General features: G+C 48.3%; 1 protein-coding gene across 2 annotated transcripts in view; it reads left to right on the top strand.

Moving 5' to 3' along the window:
• Positions 1–12,644: 12,644 nt before the first annotated feature.
• Positions 12,645–17,341, top strand: part of LOC140388340 (cadherin-related family member 3-like) — a 132,094-nt gene continuing 127,397 nt past the window's right edge. The window contains exons 1-2 of one of the 2 annotated variants that reach the window (XM_072472341.1): positions 12,654–12,779; positions 14,694–14,896. In XM_072472341.1, coding sequence (XP_072328442.1) covers positions 12,734–12,779; positions 14,694–14,896 — 249 coding nt within the window. In that variant the 5' untranslated portion in view covers positions 12,654–12,733. Of the gene's footprint in view, positions 12,780–14,693; positions 14,897–17,341 lie in introns of both variants that reach the window. The other variant, XM_072472342.1, reaches the window with a different exon arrangement.

Raw genomic sequence — 17,341 nt, forward strand, 5'->3', positions numbered from 1 at the left:
TATGTTGGGACGTATCCCGGACCTGGAGGCGGGAAAGTTGGTAATGGGGGGAGACTTCAATACGGTGCTTGATCCAGGGCTGGACCGGTCGAGGTCCAGGACCGGGAGGAGGCTGGCAGCAGCCAGGGTGCTCAAGGGCTTCATGGAACAGATGGGAGGGGTAGACCCCTGGAGATTTAGTAGGCCTAGGAGTAAGGAGTTCTCATTTTTCTCCCATGTTCACAAAGTATACTCACGGATAGACGTTTTTGTCTTGGGAAGGGCACTGATTCCGAAGGTGACAGGGACGGAATATACGGCCATAGCCATTTCGGACCACGCTCCACATTGGGTAGCCCTGGAGGTAGGAGAGGAAAAAGAACAGCACCCACTCTGGAGAATGGATATGGGCTTATTGGCGGATGAGGGGGTATGTTTAAGGGTGAGGGGGTGCATCGAAAGGTACTTGGAGCTTAATGACAATGGAGAGGTTCAGGTGGGAGTGGTCTGGGAGGCGTTGAAGGCGGTGGTTAGAGGGGAACTGATATCCATAAGGGCACATAAAGGGAAGCAAGAGGGTAAAGAAAGGGAGCGATTGTTGAAAGAACTTTTGAGGGTGGACAGGCAATATGCGGAGGCACCGGAGGAGGGACTGTACAGGGAAAGACAAAGGCTACATGTGGAATTTGACCTGCTGACCACGGGTAAGGCAGAGGTACAGTGGAGGAGGGCACAGGGTGTACAGTATGAGTATGGAGAGAAGGCGAGCCAGCTACTGGCCCACCAATTGAGGAAGAGGGGAGCAGCGAGGGAGATAGGTGGGGTGAGAGATGAGGAGGGAGAGATGGAACTGGGAGCGGAGAGAGTGAAGGCATTTTATGAGAGGTTATATAAGGCTCAGCCCCCGGAAGGGAAGGGGGGAATGATGTGTTTCTTGGATCAGCTGGAATTCCCTAAGGTGGAGGAGCAGGAGAGAGCGGGACTGGGAGCACTGATTTAGATGGAGGAGGTGGGAAAAGGGATTGGGAGCATGCAGGCGGGGAAGGCCCCGGGACCGGACGGATTCCCAGTGGAATTTTATAGGAAATATATGGACCTACTGGCCCCACTTTTGACGAGAACCTTTAATGAGGCCAGGGAAAGGGGGCAGCTGCCCCCGACTATGTCGGAGGCAACGATATCGCTCCTTTTGAAGAAGGAAAAAGACCCGCTGCAGTGTGGGTCCTACAGGCCCATTTCCCTTTTAAATGTAGATGCTAAGCTCCTGGCCAAGGTGATGGCGACGAGGATAGAGGACTGTGTCCCGGGGGTGGTCCACGAGGATCAAACTGGGTTCGTTAAGGGGAGACAGCTGAACACGAACATACGGAGGTTGCTAGGGGTAATGATGATGCCCCCACCAGAGGGGGAGGCGGAGATAGTGGTGGCGATGGACGCCGAGAAAGCATTCGACAGAGTGGAGTGGGATTATCTGTGGGAGGTGCTGAGGAGATTTGGTTTTGGAGAAGGGTTTATTGGATGGGTACAGCTGCTGTATAGGGCCCCGGTGGCGAGCGTGGTCACGAACAGACAGAGGTCTGACTACTTCCGTCTTCATAGAGGGACGAGGCAGGGGTGTCCCCTGTCTCCGTTACTGTTTGCATTGGAGATTGAGCCCCTGGCCATAGCATTGAGGGGTTCCAGGAAGTGGAGGGGAGTACTCAGGGGAGGAGAAGAACACCGGGTATCTTTGTATGCAGATGATTTATTGCTGTATGTTGCGGACCCAGTGGAGGGGATGCCTGAGATAACGCAGACACTCAGGGAGTTTGGGGAATTTTCGGGGTACAAATTGAATATGGGGAAGAGTGAGTTGTTCTTGCAGCGTAGCAGGGATAGGGGGGGGCTGGCACTACCGAGCCTAAGTGAATAGTACTGGGCCGCCAATATCTCAATGGTGTGTAAGTGGATGGGAGAAGGGGAGGGAGCGGCGTGGAAGAGATTGGAGATGGCGTCCTGCAAAGGAACCAGCCTACAAGCAATGGTGACGGCGCCGTTGCCGTTCTCCCCGAAGAAATACACCACAAGTCCAGTGGTGGTGGCAACACTAAAAATTTGGGGGCAGTGGAGACGACACAGGGGAAGGACGGGAGCCTCGGTGCGGTCCCCGATAAGAAATAACCAGAGGTTTGTCCCGGGGAGAATGGATGGGGGATTTGGAGCATGGCAGAGAGCTGGGGTTGTGCAACTGAGAGATCTGTTCGTAGACGGGACGTTTGCGAGTCTGGGAGCACTGACGGAAAAATATGGGTTGCCCCAAGGGAATGAGTTTCGATACATGCAACTGAGGGCTTTTGCGAGGCAGCAGGTGAGGGAATTCCCGCAGCTACCGACGCAGGAGATTCAAGATAGAGTGATCTCAGGGACATGGGTGGGGGATGGTAGGGTGTCGGATATATACAGGGAAATGAGGGACGAGGGGGAGATCATGGTGGATGAGCTGAAGGGGAAATGGGAAGAAGAGCTGGGGGAAGAGATTGAGGAGGGGCTGTGGGCTGATGCCCTACGTAGGGTAAACTCGTCGTCCTCGTGCGCCAGGCTAAGCCTGATACAATTCAAGGTTTTACACAGGGCGCATATGACCGGAGCAAGGCTCAGTAAATTTTTTGGGGTAGAGGATAGGTGTGGGAGATGCTCGAGAAGCCCAGCAAACCACACCCACATGTTTTGGTCATGCCCAGCACTGCAGGGGTTCTGGGTGGGGGTGGCAAAGGTGCTTTCGAAGGTGGTGGGGGTCCGGGTCGAGCCAGGCTGGGGGTTGGCTATATTCGGGGTTGCAGAAGAGCCGGGAGTGCAGGAGGCGAAAAAGGCTGATGTCTTGACTTTGCGTCCCTAGTAGCCCGGCGAAGGATATTGCTTATGTGGAAGGAAGCCAAACCCCCGGGCGTGGAGACCTGGGTAAATGACATGGCAGGGTTTATAAAACTAGAACGGATAAAGTTCGCACTAAGGGGTTCGGCTCAAGGGTTCACCAGGAGGTGGCAACCGTTCATTGACTACCTCGCAGAACGATAAAGGAAATGGGAAGGTAATAACAGCAACCCAGGGGGGGGGGGGGGGCGGGGAAGAGGGCTCGGGTGGGTCCTCAGGGGTGTTTTTGTATAGATATTTGTACTAGGTTATGTATAATGGATTGTTTGATTTTATTTTTGGAGAGTTATTATTTTTGTTATGGCAGTTGCCATTTAGTTTAGATATTATTTATTTATTTGTTAAAACGGCCACTGTTATTTATATTGTTTTATTGTTGTAAAAAGGAAACCCTTTGTATTGTTTTGTTTGGCTGAAAAATTTGAATAAAATATATTAAAAAAAAAAATCAATAACAAAATGAGAAAGAAAAAAGAACCCAACAGGGTTAAGTACAAAACACAATCTAAAAAAGCAACCCCCCAAACCCCTCCCCCCTGTATCTAAATAATAAATTAACATTAACACCCCGACTTAAGACAACAGGTGTATACACCCCCTCAGACCCTTCCAGTGTAAATAACATAAACAAAAATAAAGTAAACCCGCCCCCCCCACCCCCCGAGCTGCTGCTGCCATTGACCAATGTCTATCATTCTGCCAGAAAGTCTAAGAACGGTTGCCACCGCCTAAAGAACCCTTGTACCGACCCTCTCAAGGCGAATTTCACCCTCTCCAATTTAATGAACCCTGCCATATTGCTGATCCAGGATTCCACGCTTGGGGGCCTCGCATCTTTCCACTGAAGGAGAATCCTTCGCCGGGCTACCAGGGACGCAAAGGCCAGAATTCCAGCCTCTTTCGCCTCCTGCACTCCCGGCTCCTCTGCCACCCCAAATATTGCGAACCCCCAGCCCGGTTTGACCCTGGATCCTACCACCTTCGACACCGTCCTCGCTACGCCCTTCCAAAATTCCTCCAGCGCTGGGCATGCCCAGAACATATGGGTGTGATTTGCTGGGCTCCCTGAGCACCTAACACACCTGTCCTCACCCCCAAAGAACCTGCTCATCCTTGTCCCGGTCATGTGTGCCCTGTGCAGCACCTTAAACTGTATGAGGCTGAGCCTCACGCATGAAGAGGAAGAGTTCACCCTCCCTAGGGCATCTGCCCACGTCCCCTCTTCGATCTCCTCTCCCAACTCCTCCTCCCACTTACCTTTCAACTCCACCACCGAGGCCTCCTCCTCCTCCTGCATTACCTGGTAAGTTTCCGAGATCTTCCCCACTCCCCCCCCCCCCCCCCCACCCACCCCCCGAGAGCACCCTGTCCTGTACTGTGTGTGGCAGTAGCTGTGGGAATTCCACCTCCTTCCGTCTGGCAAATGCCCTTACCTGTAAGTACCTGAAGGTGTTCTCCGGGGGGAGCCCATACTTCTCCTCCAGCTCACCCAAGCTCGCGAACTTCCCGTCCACAAACAGGTCCCCCAACTTTCGTATGCCTGCCCTGAGCCACCCCAAAAGCCCTCCACCTGTTCTTCCTGGGGCGATCTGGTGGTTCCCCCGTAATGGGGTCCACGCCGAGGCCCTAACTTCCCCCCTATGCCGCCTCCACTGCCCCCAAATTCTGAGGGCCGCCACCACCACCGGGCTCGTGGTATACCTCCTTGGAGGGAGCGGCAGCGGCGCTGTTACCAGCGCCCCCAGACCCGTACCCACACAAGACGCCGTCTCCAGCCTCTTCCTTGCAGCCCCCTCCCCCTCCATCACCCACTTGCGCACCATTGTCGCATTGGCGGCCCAGTAGTACCCACAGAGGTTGGGCAGCGCCAGCACCCCCCTATCTCTACTCCGCTCCAGGAACACCCTTCTCACCCTCGGAGTCCCTCGCGCCCACACAAACCCCATTATACTCCTGTTAACCCGCCTGAAAAAAGCCTTTGGGATAAACACGGGGAGGCACTGGAACAGGAACAAAAACCTTGGGAGCACCGTCATTTTGATTGACTGCACCCTACCCGCCAGGGACAGCGGCAACGCGTCCCACTTCTTGAACTCCTCCTCCATTTGCTCCACCAGCCTTGTAAAGTTAAGCCTATGCAGGGCCCCCCAGCTCCTGGCCACCTGGACCCCCAAATATCTGAAACTCCTCTCCGCCCTTTTTAGTGGGAGCTCGCCAACCCCCCTCTCCTGGTCCCCTAGCTGAACTACGAACAGCTCGCTCTTCCCCATATTGAGCTTGTACCCCGAAAAGTCCCCGAATTCCCTAAGCATCCTCATTACCTCTGGCATTCCTCCCACCGGGTCCGCCACATACAGCAGCAGGTCGTCCGCATAAAGCGACACCCTATGCTCCTCCCCACCCTGCACCAACCCCCTCCAGTTCCTCGACTCTCTCACTGCCATAGCCAGGGGTTCAATCGCCAGTGCGAAGAGCAGGGGGGACAGGGGAACCCTGTCTCGTCCCTCGGTGCAACCGAAAGTACTCGGACCTCCTCCTATTTGTGGCCACACTCGCCATCGGGACCTCATACAACAGCCTAACCCACCTGACAAACCCCTCCCCAAACCCAAACCTCTTCAGCACCTCCCACAGGTACCCCCACTCTACCCTATCGAAGGCTTTCTCAGCGTCCATCGCCACCACTATCTCTGCCTCCCCCTCCCTCGCCGGCATCATGATAATGTTCAAAAGCCTCCGCACATTCGCGTTCAGCTGTCTCCCCTTCACAAACCCCGTCTGGTCTTCATGGATGATCTGCGGCACACAATCTTCAATCCTCGTGGCTAAGAACTTCGCCAGCACCTTGGCATCTACATTTAGCAAGGAAATTGGTCTGTAAGACACACATTGCAGGGGATCCTTGTCCCGCTTCAGGATCAAGGAGATCAGTGCCCGGGACATCGTCGGGGGTAAAGCCCCCCCTCCCTTGCCTCATTAAAGGTCCTAACGAACAGCGGGCCCAACAGGTCCATATATTTTTTATAGAACTCGACCGGGAAACCGTCCGGCCCCGGTGCCTTCCCCGCCTGCATGCTTCCTATCCCTTGGATCAGCTCCTCCAGCCCAATCGGGGCCCCCAGTCCCGCCACCAGTCCCTCTTCCACCTTTGGAAACCTCAATTGGTCCAGGAAACGGCCCATCCCTCCCTCCTCCCGTGGGGGCTCGGATCGGTACAATTCCTCGTAGAAGTCCCTGAAGACCCCATTGATGCCAACCCCACTCCGCACCACGCTCCCTCCCCTGTCCTTAACTCCCCCGATCTCCCTAGCTGCGTCCCGCTTCCGAAGATGATGCGCCAGCATCCGGCTTGCCTTTCCCCCATACTCGTAGACCGCCCCCTGGGCCTTCCTCCACTGCACCTCCGCCTTCCTGGTGGTCACCAGGTCGAATTCGGCCTGGAGGCTGCGCCTCTTCCTCAACAATCCTTCCTCAGGTTCTTCCGCATACCTCCTGTCTACCCTCACCATCTCCCCCACCAGCCTCTCCCTCTCCCCCCCGCTCCCTCCACTCTTTGTGGGCCCTGATGGAGATCAGGTCTCCTCTCACCACCGCCTTCAGTGCCTCCCATACCATCCCCACTCGGACCTCCCCGTTGTCGTTAGTCTCCAAGTACCTCTCTATACTTCCTCGGACCCGCTCGCTCACCTCCTCGTCCGCCAACAGCCCCACCTCCAAGCGCCACAGCGGGCGCTGGTCCCTCTCCTCCCCCATCTCCAAGTCCACCCAATGCGGGGCGTGGTCCGAAATGGCTATTGCCGAATACTCGGTATCCTCTACTCTCGCTATCAGCGCCCTACTCAAAATTAAAAAGTCGATTCGAGAATAAGCCTTATGGACATGTGAGAAGAATGAAAATTCCCTCGCCCCCGGCCTTGCAAATCTCCAAGGGTCCACCCCTCCCATTAATATTGCACGTCTAATCTTACTTCGCTGATCAAATCTTCCCACAGTCCAAGCTTGTATTCGTAAAGATGTACTGTGCTCAATACAGATAACAATGTGTACACAATGGCTCATCTCTCAGTGTTGGAATGATTTAAGAACACTTCATGATAACCACCAAAATATTTAGGTAAATGCAAATTACTGCAGATGCTGGGATCTGAAATAAAAACAGAAAATGCTGGACAATCTCAGCAGGTCTGACAGCGTCTGTGGAGAGAGAGCTGAGCTAACGTTTCAAGTCTGGATGACTCTTTGTCAAATATGTAAGCATATTTTTTTTATGTCAACCTGTGTTTGTGCGACCTGCTGGAGATCATTAGCACATGTGCAAAATTATATAACCTTGTTGAACTGTGAACTGAAATTATTTCTGCACTTGGTATACTAATTATTATTATTGCTTTACAAGAGGCTATGTTAATATACATGTTAGTTTGCTATGCAACCATTGTGGATGAATCAAAGAACATGATTGTGCTTTAATGCTGAGAGCTTTTCTGAGCAACTGCTCAGGGATAAGAATGATTGATGCCAAGCAATTTCTTTTTGTCAGAGGTGCCGTTGCAGCAAGCACATGGATACTGATCTGGGACAACGCATGCATTTGAAATTTACCAAGTCAATTGGACCCTGACACCACATGATCAACTTCTGACAAAGTCATTTTCACGACAGATTTGCTGACTCTATTTAAACTACTGTAGCAACTTGAAGTGGTGATCCACCCTATCCCTGTAACCCAGTTAACCCCACTTTTTTTTTTTGAAAATCTTTTTATTGGCTTTTCTCATATATATTAACAGTTGTGTATATATATATTACATTTTTCTTGCTCGCGCTAATTTACTTTGTTTTACAGAGAGGTTTGTTTTGTCCTTCATTTAACTAACTCGATGTACATTTTATTGCCCTCTGGATCGGTCTATGATTCCCCCCACTTTCTCACCCCCGCCCCCCATTGGCTTCAGCACCCTTCCTCTTCTCTTGTGGTTTCCGCACCTTCCTTCCTTCCGTCGTCCCCCCCTCCCGGGTTGCGCAGTCCTTTGGTTCCTCATCTTCTTTTTTCTTAGCTTACTCCTCGTTGCTGGCCTCGAGCAGGTTTTCGAACAGGCCGCCGAACTGCCCCCAAGTATCCAGGAAACCTTCCTCTGACCCTCGGATGGCATACTTAATCTTCTCCAGGTGGAGAAATTCCGAGAGGTCAGCGAGCCAGTCTGCAGCTGTGGGTGGTGCTGCCGATCGCCAGCCGATCAGGATTCTCCGGCGTGCGATTAGGGAAGTGAAAGCGAGGGCGTTGGCCCCCTTCGCCATGTGTAACTCTGGCTGCTCCAATACCCTGAAGATTGCCACTATTGGGCATGGCTTCACCCTCACCCCCACAACCCTGGACATTGCCTCAGAGAAGGCTGTCCAGAACCCAGCAAGCTTGGGGAAAGCCCCAAACATGTGGGTGTGGTTGGCTGAGCCCCTCTGGCACCGCTCACATTTGTCCTCCACCTCCAGGAAGAACCTGCTCATTCGGTTTCTGGTCAGGTGCGCTCTGTGCACCACTTTGAGCTGCATTAGGCGTAGCCTTGCGCAGGAGGAGGTGGAGTTCGCCCTGCTCAGTGCTTCGCTCCAGAGTCCCCATCCTACCTCTGTCCCCAGTTTGTCCTCCCATTTTTGTCTGGTCAGTTAACCCCACTTAACCTTTTTTTGGACACCAAGGGCAATTTTGCATGGCCAGTCCACCTAATCTGCACATCTTTGGACTGTGGGAGGAAACCGGAACACCCGGAGGAAACCAACGCAGGGACGGAGAGAACGTGCAGACTCTGCACAATTAGTGACCAAAGCCGGGAATCAAATCAGGGATCCTGGAGCTGCGAAGCAGCAGTGCTAACCACTGTGCTATCATGCCGCCCACAGCTCCTTCTAATCTAATATATATCATTCTACATCTTCTGTTTCCTTTCTAAAAAGCACGCATTCTCCTTTGCTGAAGAAGTCCATTACGTATCTCATAGTTCCAGTGTCTCGCTCTTTTGCATCTCCTTTCAGAACCCAACCTTAGATTTAGCCTTACCAATTCTGGCTTCATCTAATCCTCTCTTATTTGCAAACTTTGTTGCAATTTTAACCTCAGGCAATTCCTTTTGTCTATCTTTATTTCTCCAGAAAAAGGTGAATAGTTTGATTATATGAATCTTGTCAATTCCTCCAGAACCATGAAATCTCCAATTAGGCTAACACAACCTTGAAGCGAATAAGGAATAGGTTTTAAAAAAAAATTGTTTTTGTTTTTAAAATAGATTTAGAGTACCCAATTCATTTTTTCCAATTAAGGGGCAATTCTAGCGTGGCCAATCCACCTACCCTGTACATCTTTGGGTTGTGGGGCGAAACCCACGCAAACACGGGGAGAATGTGCAAACTCCACACAGACAGTGACCCAGGGCCTGGATTGGCCCTGTACTACCCAAATAGATTTTTATCCTGATTGGACTTTGGATGGGTAAATACAAAGGACTTGATTCTCCGATCCCCCAGCCATGTGTTTCTTTGCGGCACGCTGTTCGCTGGCAGTGGAGTTCTCTGCTCCCGCTGCTTATCAATTGGATTTCCCATTGAAGCCTCTCCATGCTGACGGGAAACATGCAGACAGGGGTACGCTGCCAGTGTAAACAGAGACTCCCAACAGCCGGAGAACTCCAGCCAAAGTCTGCTTAGGCTGAAAATTTAGGCCATTTAATCTTGCATTCCCGGTCACTTTTTCCAGACTCTTCACCACTGGGAGCAATTTGCTTCTACCTATTCTGTTCCATACCTACTAACCTTAAACACCTCCATCATATTAAGAGGACGCCGGAAACAACTCAGCAGGTCTGTGAGCATCTGTTAGGAGAGAAACAGAGTTAATGTTTCAAGTCCGCAGACTCTTCATCAGAACTGAAAGGAGAGGGAATGTAGAAACTGCAACAAAAACTGGTAACTTTAAGAACAAAAGACAGATGGCCTGGTTGGGGTGGGGTTGAGTGGGTGGGGGGTGGGGGTGGGGGTGGTTGGTGTGAGAGTTGCATTGAGGCAATACATTTATGGGATATTAAAATAAAGGGGTTTAAGATGGGGGAGGAAGGTCACAATCTAAAGTTGCCAAACTCAACATTAAGTCCCAAGGGCTGCAATCTGCCCAGCTGGAAGATGAGCTTTACTGGAACATTGCAGCGGCCAAGGATGAACATGTGGGCATGACAGCAGGATGCGGAGATAAAAGGGAAAGCAATGGGGAGGTTGGGGGTCATGTTTGCAGACTGAGCGAAGGTGTTCTACAAAACGGTCATCTAGTCTGCATTTAGTCTCCCCAATGTAGAGGAGACCAAATCCTTCAATTTGAGGAGCGGTGGCAAATCGTGCTGGGTGCCATATTTGTGCAATTGTTAGCAGATACATGGTGGCTGTGAAGGTGATTAACTCTTATGCTTCTAGCTCCAGTGTGTCAGGAATGGGAGGGTCTATCTTGCTGAGAGGGGACAACAGGTTTTTCGCTCCGTAGGGCCATTGTCACCTTCTCCAGCTGATACCTCAGGAACCTTGGTAATTTGTTGGAAGATAAACTGCAGAGAAGCAGGCTGACCATGATGGCCGCATAGAGTCAGAGAGGTCTACAGCACAGAAAAGGCCCTTCGGCCCATCGCGTCTGCACCGCTCAAAAACAGCCATCCAACTGTCCTAATCACATTTTCCAGAACTTGGTCCATAGCCCTGTATCCCTTGGCAGCACAAGTGCACATTTAAATACGTCTTAAATGTTATGAGGGTCCCTGCCTCCACCACTCTTTCAGACAGAGAGTTCCAGACTCCCATCACCCTCTGGATGAAAAGGTTTTTCTCACACCCTTCTAAACCTCCTGCCCCTTACCTTAAATCTATATCCCTGGCCATTGATCCCTCCACCAAGGGGAAATGTTTCTTCCTGTCTACCCTAACTATGCCCCTCATCATTATATATCATGTCCCTCCTCAGTCTCGTCTAAATGATCATCCACAACAGCACTCAAACCTTAGGCGGCTGCTGCTGGTGCTGAAGTGGAAGCTGTGATACCAACCATCAGATGTTGCATCATACTTGAATCCACAAGTGTTCATTTGGAGTTAGCTATTACTTCCATGCTGAAAAAGGATGGGCTCCAATCTCTGTGGAGAGCTTTGTGCCAAGTTGATGCTGGACTCCTCCACACTCCTCTTCATTGACCATAACCCTTATGGCATGCTCCCCAACGTACCAAGGATTGTGGATATAATCAGTATTCTTCTGTAAGTTGCCACATCGTCTGAGTGCTGTTCAGTGGAACTCATATGTAGCCTTGTCCTCTGGCGAGCTGGCACCTATGCTGGTCTTGTCCCCTGCCTTGGCTCCAGGCCACTTGTACCCATCACATTCAGCTCAAATCTATCGTCTGAGATTGTGAAATCAAGTGACAATGCTGGATGTTCATCATTACTCCCATTTTGATGTTCCTCCAATGCTTGATCGGGTTGCTAGTTTTGGGTATCTGAAAGGGAAAGTGCACAAGGGTAAGATTGTGGTGTGGGTAGGTTGGGGGTGGGGTGGAAGGGTGAGAAAGAGGTGTGTTTGAACGATTTGGAGTTTGTAAACCAAAAGAGTGTAGGATGGAGGGGAAAGTGGGATGTGAAAAGCATGGTTAGGTATAAGAACATCGGGCAGCACGGTGGCACAGTGGTTAGCATTGCTGCCTACGGCGCTGAGGACCCGGGTTCGAATCCCGGCCTTGGGTCACTGTCCGTATGGAGTTTGCACATTCTCCCCGTGTCTGTGTGGGTTTTACCCCCACAACCCAAAGATGTGCAGGTTAGGCGGATGGGCCACGTTAATTTGCCCCTTAAGTGGAAAAAATAATTGGGTACTCTTAGGTATGAGAATATCATCACCTTCAATGATTGCAGCCACTCCACTAGGCCTGACTAGATAAGGGCGGCTCACCATTAAAACATTGTTAAAAACCAACTTCGCGATCAAAATCAAATATTTTAAATCTGGAAATCAATTTAATCACTTAACATAGATAGTCATTCATGCCTTTTGGAGAAAACAAATAATCAGAAACATTCTTCTCACATGAACTTTACTGTGCTTCCTCTTGACGTAGAGAGTGAGAAAGCTGTAACAAACAGCTAACAAGCAGGGTGACACGGTGGCAAAGTGGTTCGCACTGCCGCCTTACAGCGTCAAGGACCCAGGTTAAATTCTGGCCTTGGGTGACTGTGGATTTTGCACGTTCACCCGTGTCTGCGTGGGTTTCCTCCGGGTGCTCCGGTTTCCTCCCACAGTCTATAGATGTCCAGGTTAGGTGGACTGGCCATGCTAAATTGCCCATTAGTCTCCAAAGGTTAGATGGGGTTACGGGGATAGGACGATGAAGTGGGCCAAGGTTAGGGTACTCTTTTAAAGGATCGGTGCAGTCCCGATCGGCCAAATAGCCTCCTTCTGCACTGTAGGGATTCAATGATTCTGTGAAACATGTGGTGCATATAATTCGGCACTTGCGTATGGCTGGGAATGTAGTAAACTGCTGTTTGGAATATCACATTTCTTAACACACTGAATGGATTATGTTTAAGCTAAACTCAATCAAGGCAGCTATAATAAGTCTATGGTTGAATACCTGCTTCCTACAAATGCCATCTCTATGGTTTTGAAGGTGTAACCAGCCAATGTTTGTGTTGGATACCTGGAGACGACGGTAACCTTTGAGTTCCTGACAAATGTATCAACCTTGCTTCCACTTCAGAAAGAAATTAAAAACTCCATGATCAAAAGCCATACGCTGCTCTACCCCCTGGAATTACTCTGCAGAAAATGTGGAAAACTTTGTCTGTCTTCTTTTTATTCAAATCATTATCAGGTTCGCATTTATAACTAACTAAGGTTAAATATTACACCCATTTTTAAAAATGAAGACATTTAACACAGCGTATAGCAATAGTCACTTTAAAATGATTAATTCCTATGAAGATTTTAAAGTATCTTTGCTGATAATATTTGTGTACGTCATTATATTTCAAACCAACAGGAATAGACAGTCGTATCACATAATTTATAAATGCTTAATAACAAGCTGATTCTCTTTTTTTAATTTTGGCTGTTGCATGCAATCATTTTAACAATTTCAATTCTTCTCCTGTTGAATGCTGCTAATTGTTTACTGTAATAATATGCTTATGAAATGATTCAAAATATATTATTAGGAAATTAGTAATGTTTGTTTAAAAAAGGAAACCGGTCTTCATGAGCAATGGTTTGACAAAGTCTTTTTCTAATTTGTCAAAAATCTAATAATTGTGAAAATTACTGAATACTGAGAGGCCTGGATAGAGTGTACGTGGAGACGATGTTTCCACTGGGAGGAGAAACTAGAACCTCATGAAGCAGCCTCAGACTGAAGGAACGATCCTTTAAAACAGAGAGGAGGAATTTCTTCAGCTGGAGGGTGGTGAATCTGTGGAACGCATTGCCACAGAGGGCTGTGGAGTCCATGTCACTGAGTGTCTTTAAGACAGAGATAGATAAGTTCTTGATTAATAAGGGAATCAGGGATTAAGGGCAGAAGACAGGAGAATGGGGATGGGAAATATGAGAATGGCGGAGCGGACTTGATGGGCCGAATTCTGCTCCTATGTCTTATGGTCTTAAAATGTCATATCGCTTGAGTATGACGAATACGAGGCACAGTTCTAGTTGTTTTCTCTTTGCAGCAAGCAAGACAGTGCCTTTTAAATGATGTGTCAACTGTAAAGATTTAACATTTAATTGCGCCACAGTTATGAATTAGTTAATGGCTACTTCTATTGTTGTGATGACAGCAAGGATTAACAATGTTATTTTTATAAATGTGTATGGGGAAACAACACAATAAATTGTCCATACAGGTTGAGGTTGTGAGACACATGGGCCAGCCTTAATCCAGACTGAGTGTGGAGTTGAGGGATGTGACCGATGAGGGAAATGCAAAAAGATATTGTGCATAGGGACTTTCAGTGGGCCTGTGTACATTGCATACAGGAGACTACTGAATAAGAAGGGAAGGGATTGGATTAAAAACAGACTTGAAGGAACGTAAATGAAAATAGATGTTAAGAGCAATTTCTCAGTGGTTAACATTGCCCCACAGGCACTGTTTATGTTCACTATTTACATCAATGATATGAATATAGGACCAGTGGGTGTGGTGCCCAAGTTTGCAGATGTTGCAGGGAATAATTCTGAAAATCAAGGGTATATTGAAGAGATTGTGGAATGAGTAAAATAGTGTCCAACAGAATTCCAATATCTGCAGGTGAGAGGTGGTACAATTGGTTAACAATAAGTGTATATGTGTATGTTTTGTAACTTCACCCATTTCATCCAACCTTTATCTTAAACTCACCTTTTTCTATAACCTACATGAGATCTTGCAATTTATATATTTTGAACCTAACACCCAGATCTCTCTGTTGTTTCTCCTCATCCAACCTTCCCTATTTAAAATAGATATACTTATTGTTGCCCAAATATACCGCCTGACACCTGCTGATGGAGCATGTGATTATAATTTTCCCTTTAAGGGTGGTGTTTGGGGGCTGGCGAGTGACAATATGGAAAGAGATGGTTCAACCCAAATCTGTCCATGTGAGTGTTTATTCACCACACGAACAATAATCCTAATTCCACGATCATGAAATCTGTGAAAAGAAGAAAAAGGTGTTTTTTTCTTTAATGGGACTGCTTAAATACTGTACCCAGTTAGAAACCTGTCTTATCCACTGTTTCCTCCATCCAGGTATTCACAGTGCACCAACTATCTCTGGTGTGAACCCATTAAATATTGACCTTCCAGAAGATGCAGGAATCCATCATCTACTCACTACAATTACAGCTGCTGTGCCTGCAGGCGATACCTTAGTTGGTGGTCCAGTAATCATTAATGCTGATCCTGCTAAATATCCATTTGATATAATTCCAAATGTAACAAATACATGGGATGTAAGTTTTAGAACACAGTTTGCAGACTTGCTGTGTTGGTTGTCTTATAAGAATGCAGAATCAATTGTGTAGCCTTCAACAAGCAAAATTTTAAATACATAAAATCGGTTCAGTATCTTTTCAGTAACTGGTCAAGACTATGAATACCTACAGATCTGCATTTTGAAGAAACTAAGTTATGTTTTGAATTTTTTTTAGTTCAGTAGAGATACCTTGCACAGAGACTAAAAGACCGATAATGTTTCTAATTTTCATAGTCTTTTCACTCTCAGTTTGGTTCTCAGTCACATTCTCAGTTTGATTCTCACTCTGTTCACTCAGTCTGGAACACTATTCACTCTCGGTCTGGTTCTCAGTCTGATTCTTACTCTATTCACTCGTTCTGGTTCTCACTCTGATCACACTCAGTCTGGCTCGCATTCTGATCACACTCAGTCTGGTTCTCACTCTGATCACACTCAGTCTGGTTCTCACTCTGATCACACTCAGTCTGGTTCTCACTCTGATCACACTCAGTGTGGTTCTCACTCTGATCACAATCACTCTGGTTCTCACTCTGGTCACTCTCAGTCTGGTTCTCACTCTGGTCACTCTCAGTCTGGTTCTCAATCTGATCACACTCACTCTGGTTCTCACTCTGATCACACTCAGTCTGGTTCTCACTCTGATCACACTCAGTGTGGTTCTCACTCTGATCACACTCAGTCTGGTTCTCATTCTGGTCACTGTCAGTCTGGTTCTCAATCTGATTTCTCTCAGTCTGGTTCTCACTCTAATCACTCAGTCTGGTTCTCAATCTGATTTCTCTCAGTCTGGTTCTCAATCTGATCACTGTAGCCATCTGGGATGGCCCCGTCCCGATTACAAAATGGACATCCGCAAAGAATGCAGGGAAAATTGGACAATGCTAAGAAACAAGCAGGTGCAAGCTCTGTCTGTTGATTAGAACCTTAAACGTTCAGACAGGACAGAAACTAACAAACGATTTACATATTATTGAGCCATCTCCGGGGACAAAAGGGAAACATTTAGATACACAATGTTAGGACAGACTCCCCGGCGCCAGAAGAAGCTAAGACAAAGCAGACTGACAGTCACCAGGACACGCCCAGCAATCAGGGAACCACCCCTCTATTGGAGGAAAATTGTTACAGCTGATTGGGAAAGACCCAATTAGTTGAGGCCAAGTTCAAGGCCCGCCCAAAAGAGCGCGAAGCCCTTTGCAGTATAAGAGGTATCACCCAAGGCAGAATCTTCCTCCTTTGGCTTTGGCTCTCACTGAAGAGAGAGACTTGCCTAGCAGCTACATCAGACCAAGTAAGTCCCAAGTCAACGCACGCTATGAGATAGACGCTCCTAGTTGCTACCCTGTAAACAGCTCAACTCAGCAGCCTCAGAACCGAGCAACGGCCATTGTTCCTCTGACTGAGTGGGCGCCCAAAGCTAAGTATAGGCTTTAGTAATAGTGGTTGTTTAGTTTGTAGAGTTTATGCATGAGTAGATTTGACTGTGTGTAAATAAATGAGTATTGCTTTTGAACTTACTAACTGGTGTATCGAGTCATTGATCAGTATTCGGTTCTGATCCTTGTGGCGGTGTCGAAAGATACCTGGCGACTCTTGAGCAAACGTGATTAAACAGAGCCAAATTAAGAACCAACCAAAAGTTAGCAACATTTACTGGCGACATCTGACGGAACCCGACTTAGAAGTGGCCTAACCACTCTGAGAGAACCCAAAATTTGAATTGAGAATCCAATTGGGAACAGAAAACCACAAGCTTCAAAACAGTACTGATCAAGCCTCTGAGATTTGGAAGTGTGTTAATGCATGCGTACTAACAGGGATGTAAGGTAAACCTGAGAGATTTTGTTGCGAAAAACTGTTGGGAGTTTTGTAGGCCGGAAATTAGCGTAAGCCGTACCCGTGTTTACGTCACTGCTTTATCATGCCCTGTTCCAAATTCGGTAGAGATCCTAGTAGAGAAAATGGCAATGAAGGCAATGGAACACCTTATGAACCCCCAGGAATTTGAGGTCGCAGCGACCAGCAGTAGAGTAGGACAGTGTCCCGTTTGGGAAGAAGAGATCAGAAAATATCTCAAAGGGAAAGGATGACCCCTTTGGAGTGAATTCTGTGATAATGAGGAAACAGGGCCCGGGAGTATAGGACATACTTTGTGGGAGACCTGTCAGAGATCCACAAGAAGAGCTTGGGAAAAGCTCGCAAGCCGATGGCAATCATCTCCTGTTTGGCACAATTGCGAGACACAGAGGAGGTCGTTAGGACGCTCCGTAGAGAGATAGAGGAAAGAGACAGAACCAGTGAGGTAGACGTGAGTGAGGTAGGGAAAGAGAATTGAGATCTGAAAGAGCAGTTAGCAGCAAGGGACAGAGAGGTGGATGATGCCAAGTGGTCACATCAGTCTTGTCTCACGCATTTGAAC

This window comes from Scyliorhinus torazame, chromosome 13 (genome assembly GCF_047496885.1).
Source record: "Scyliorhinus torazame isolate Kashiwa2021f chromosome 13, sScyTor2.1, whole genome shotgun sequence".
NCBI lineage: Eukaryota > Metazoa > Chordata > Chondrichthyes > Carcharhiniformes > Scyliorhinidae > Scyliorhinus > Scyliorhinus torazame.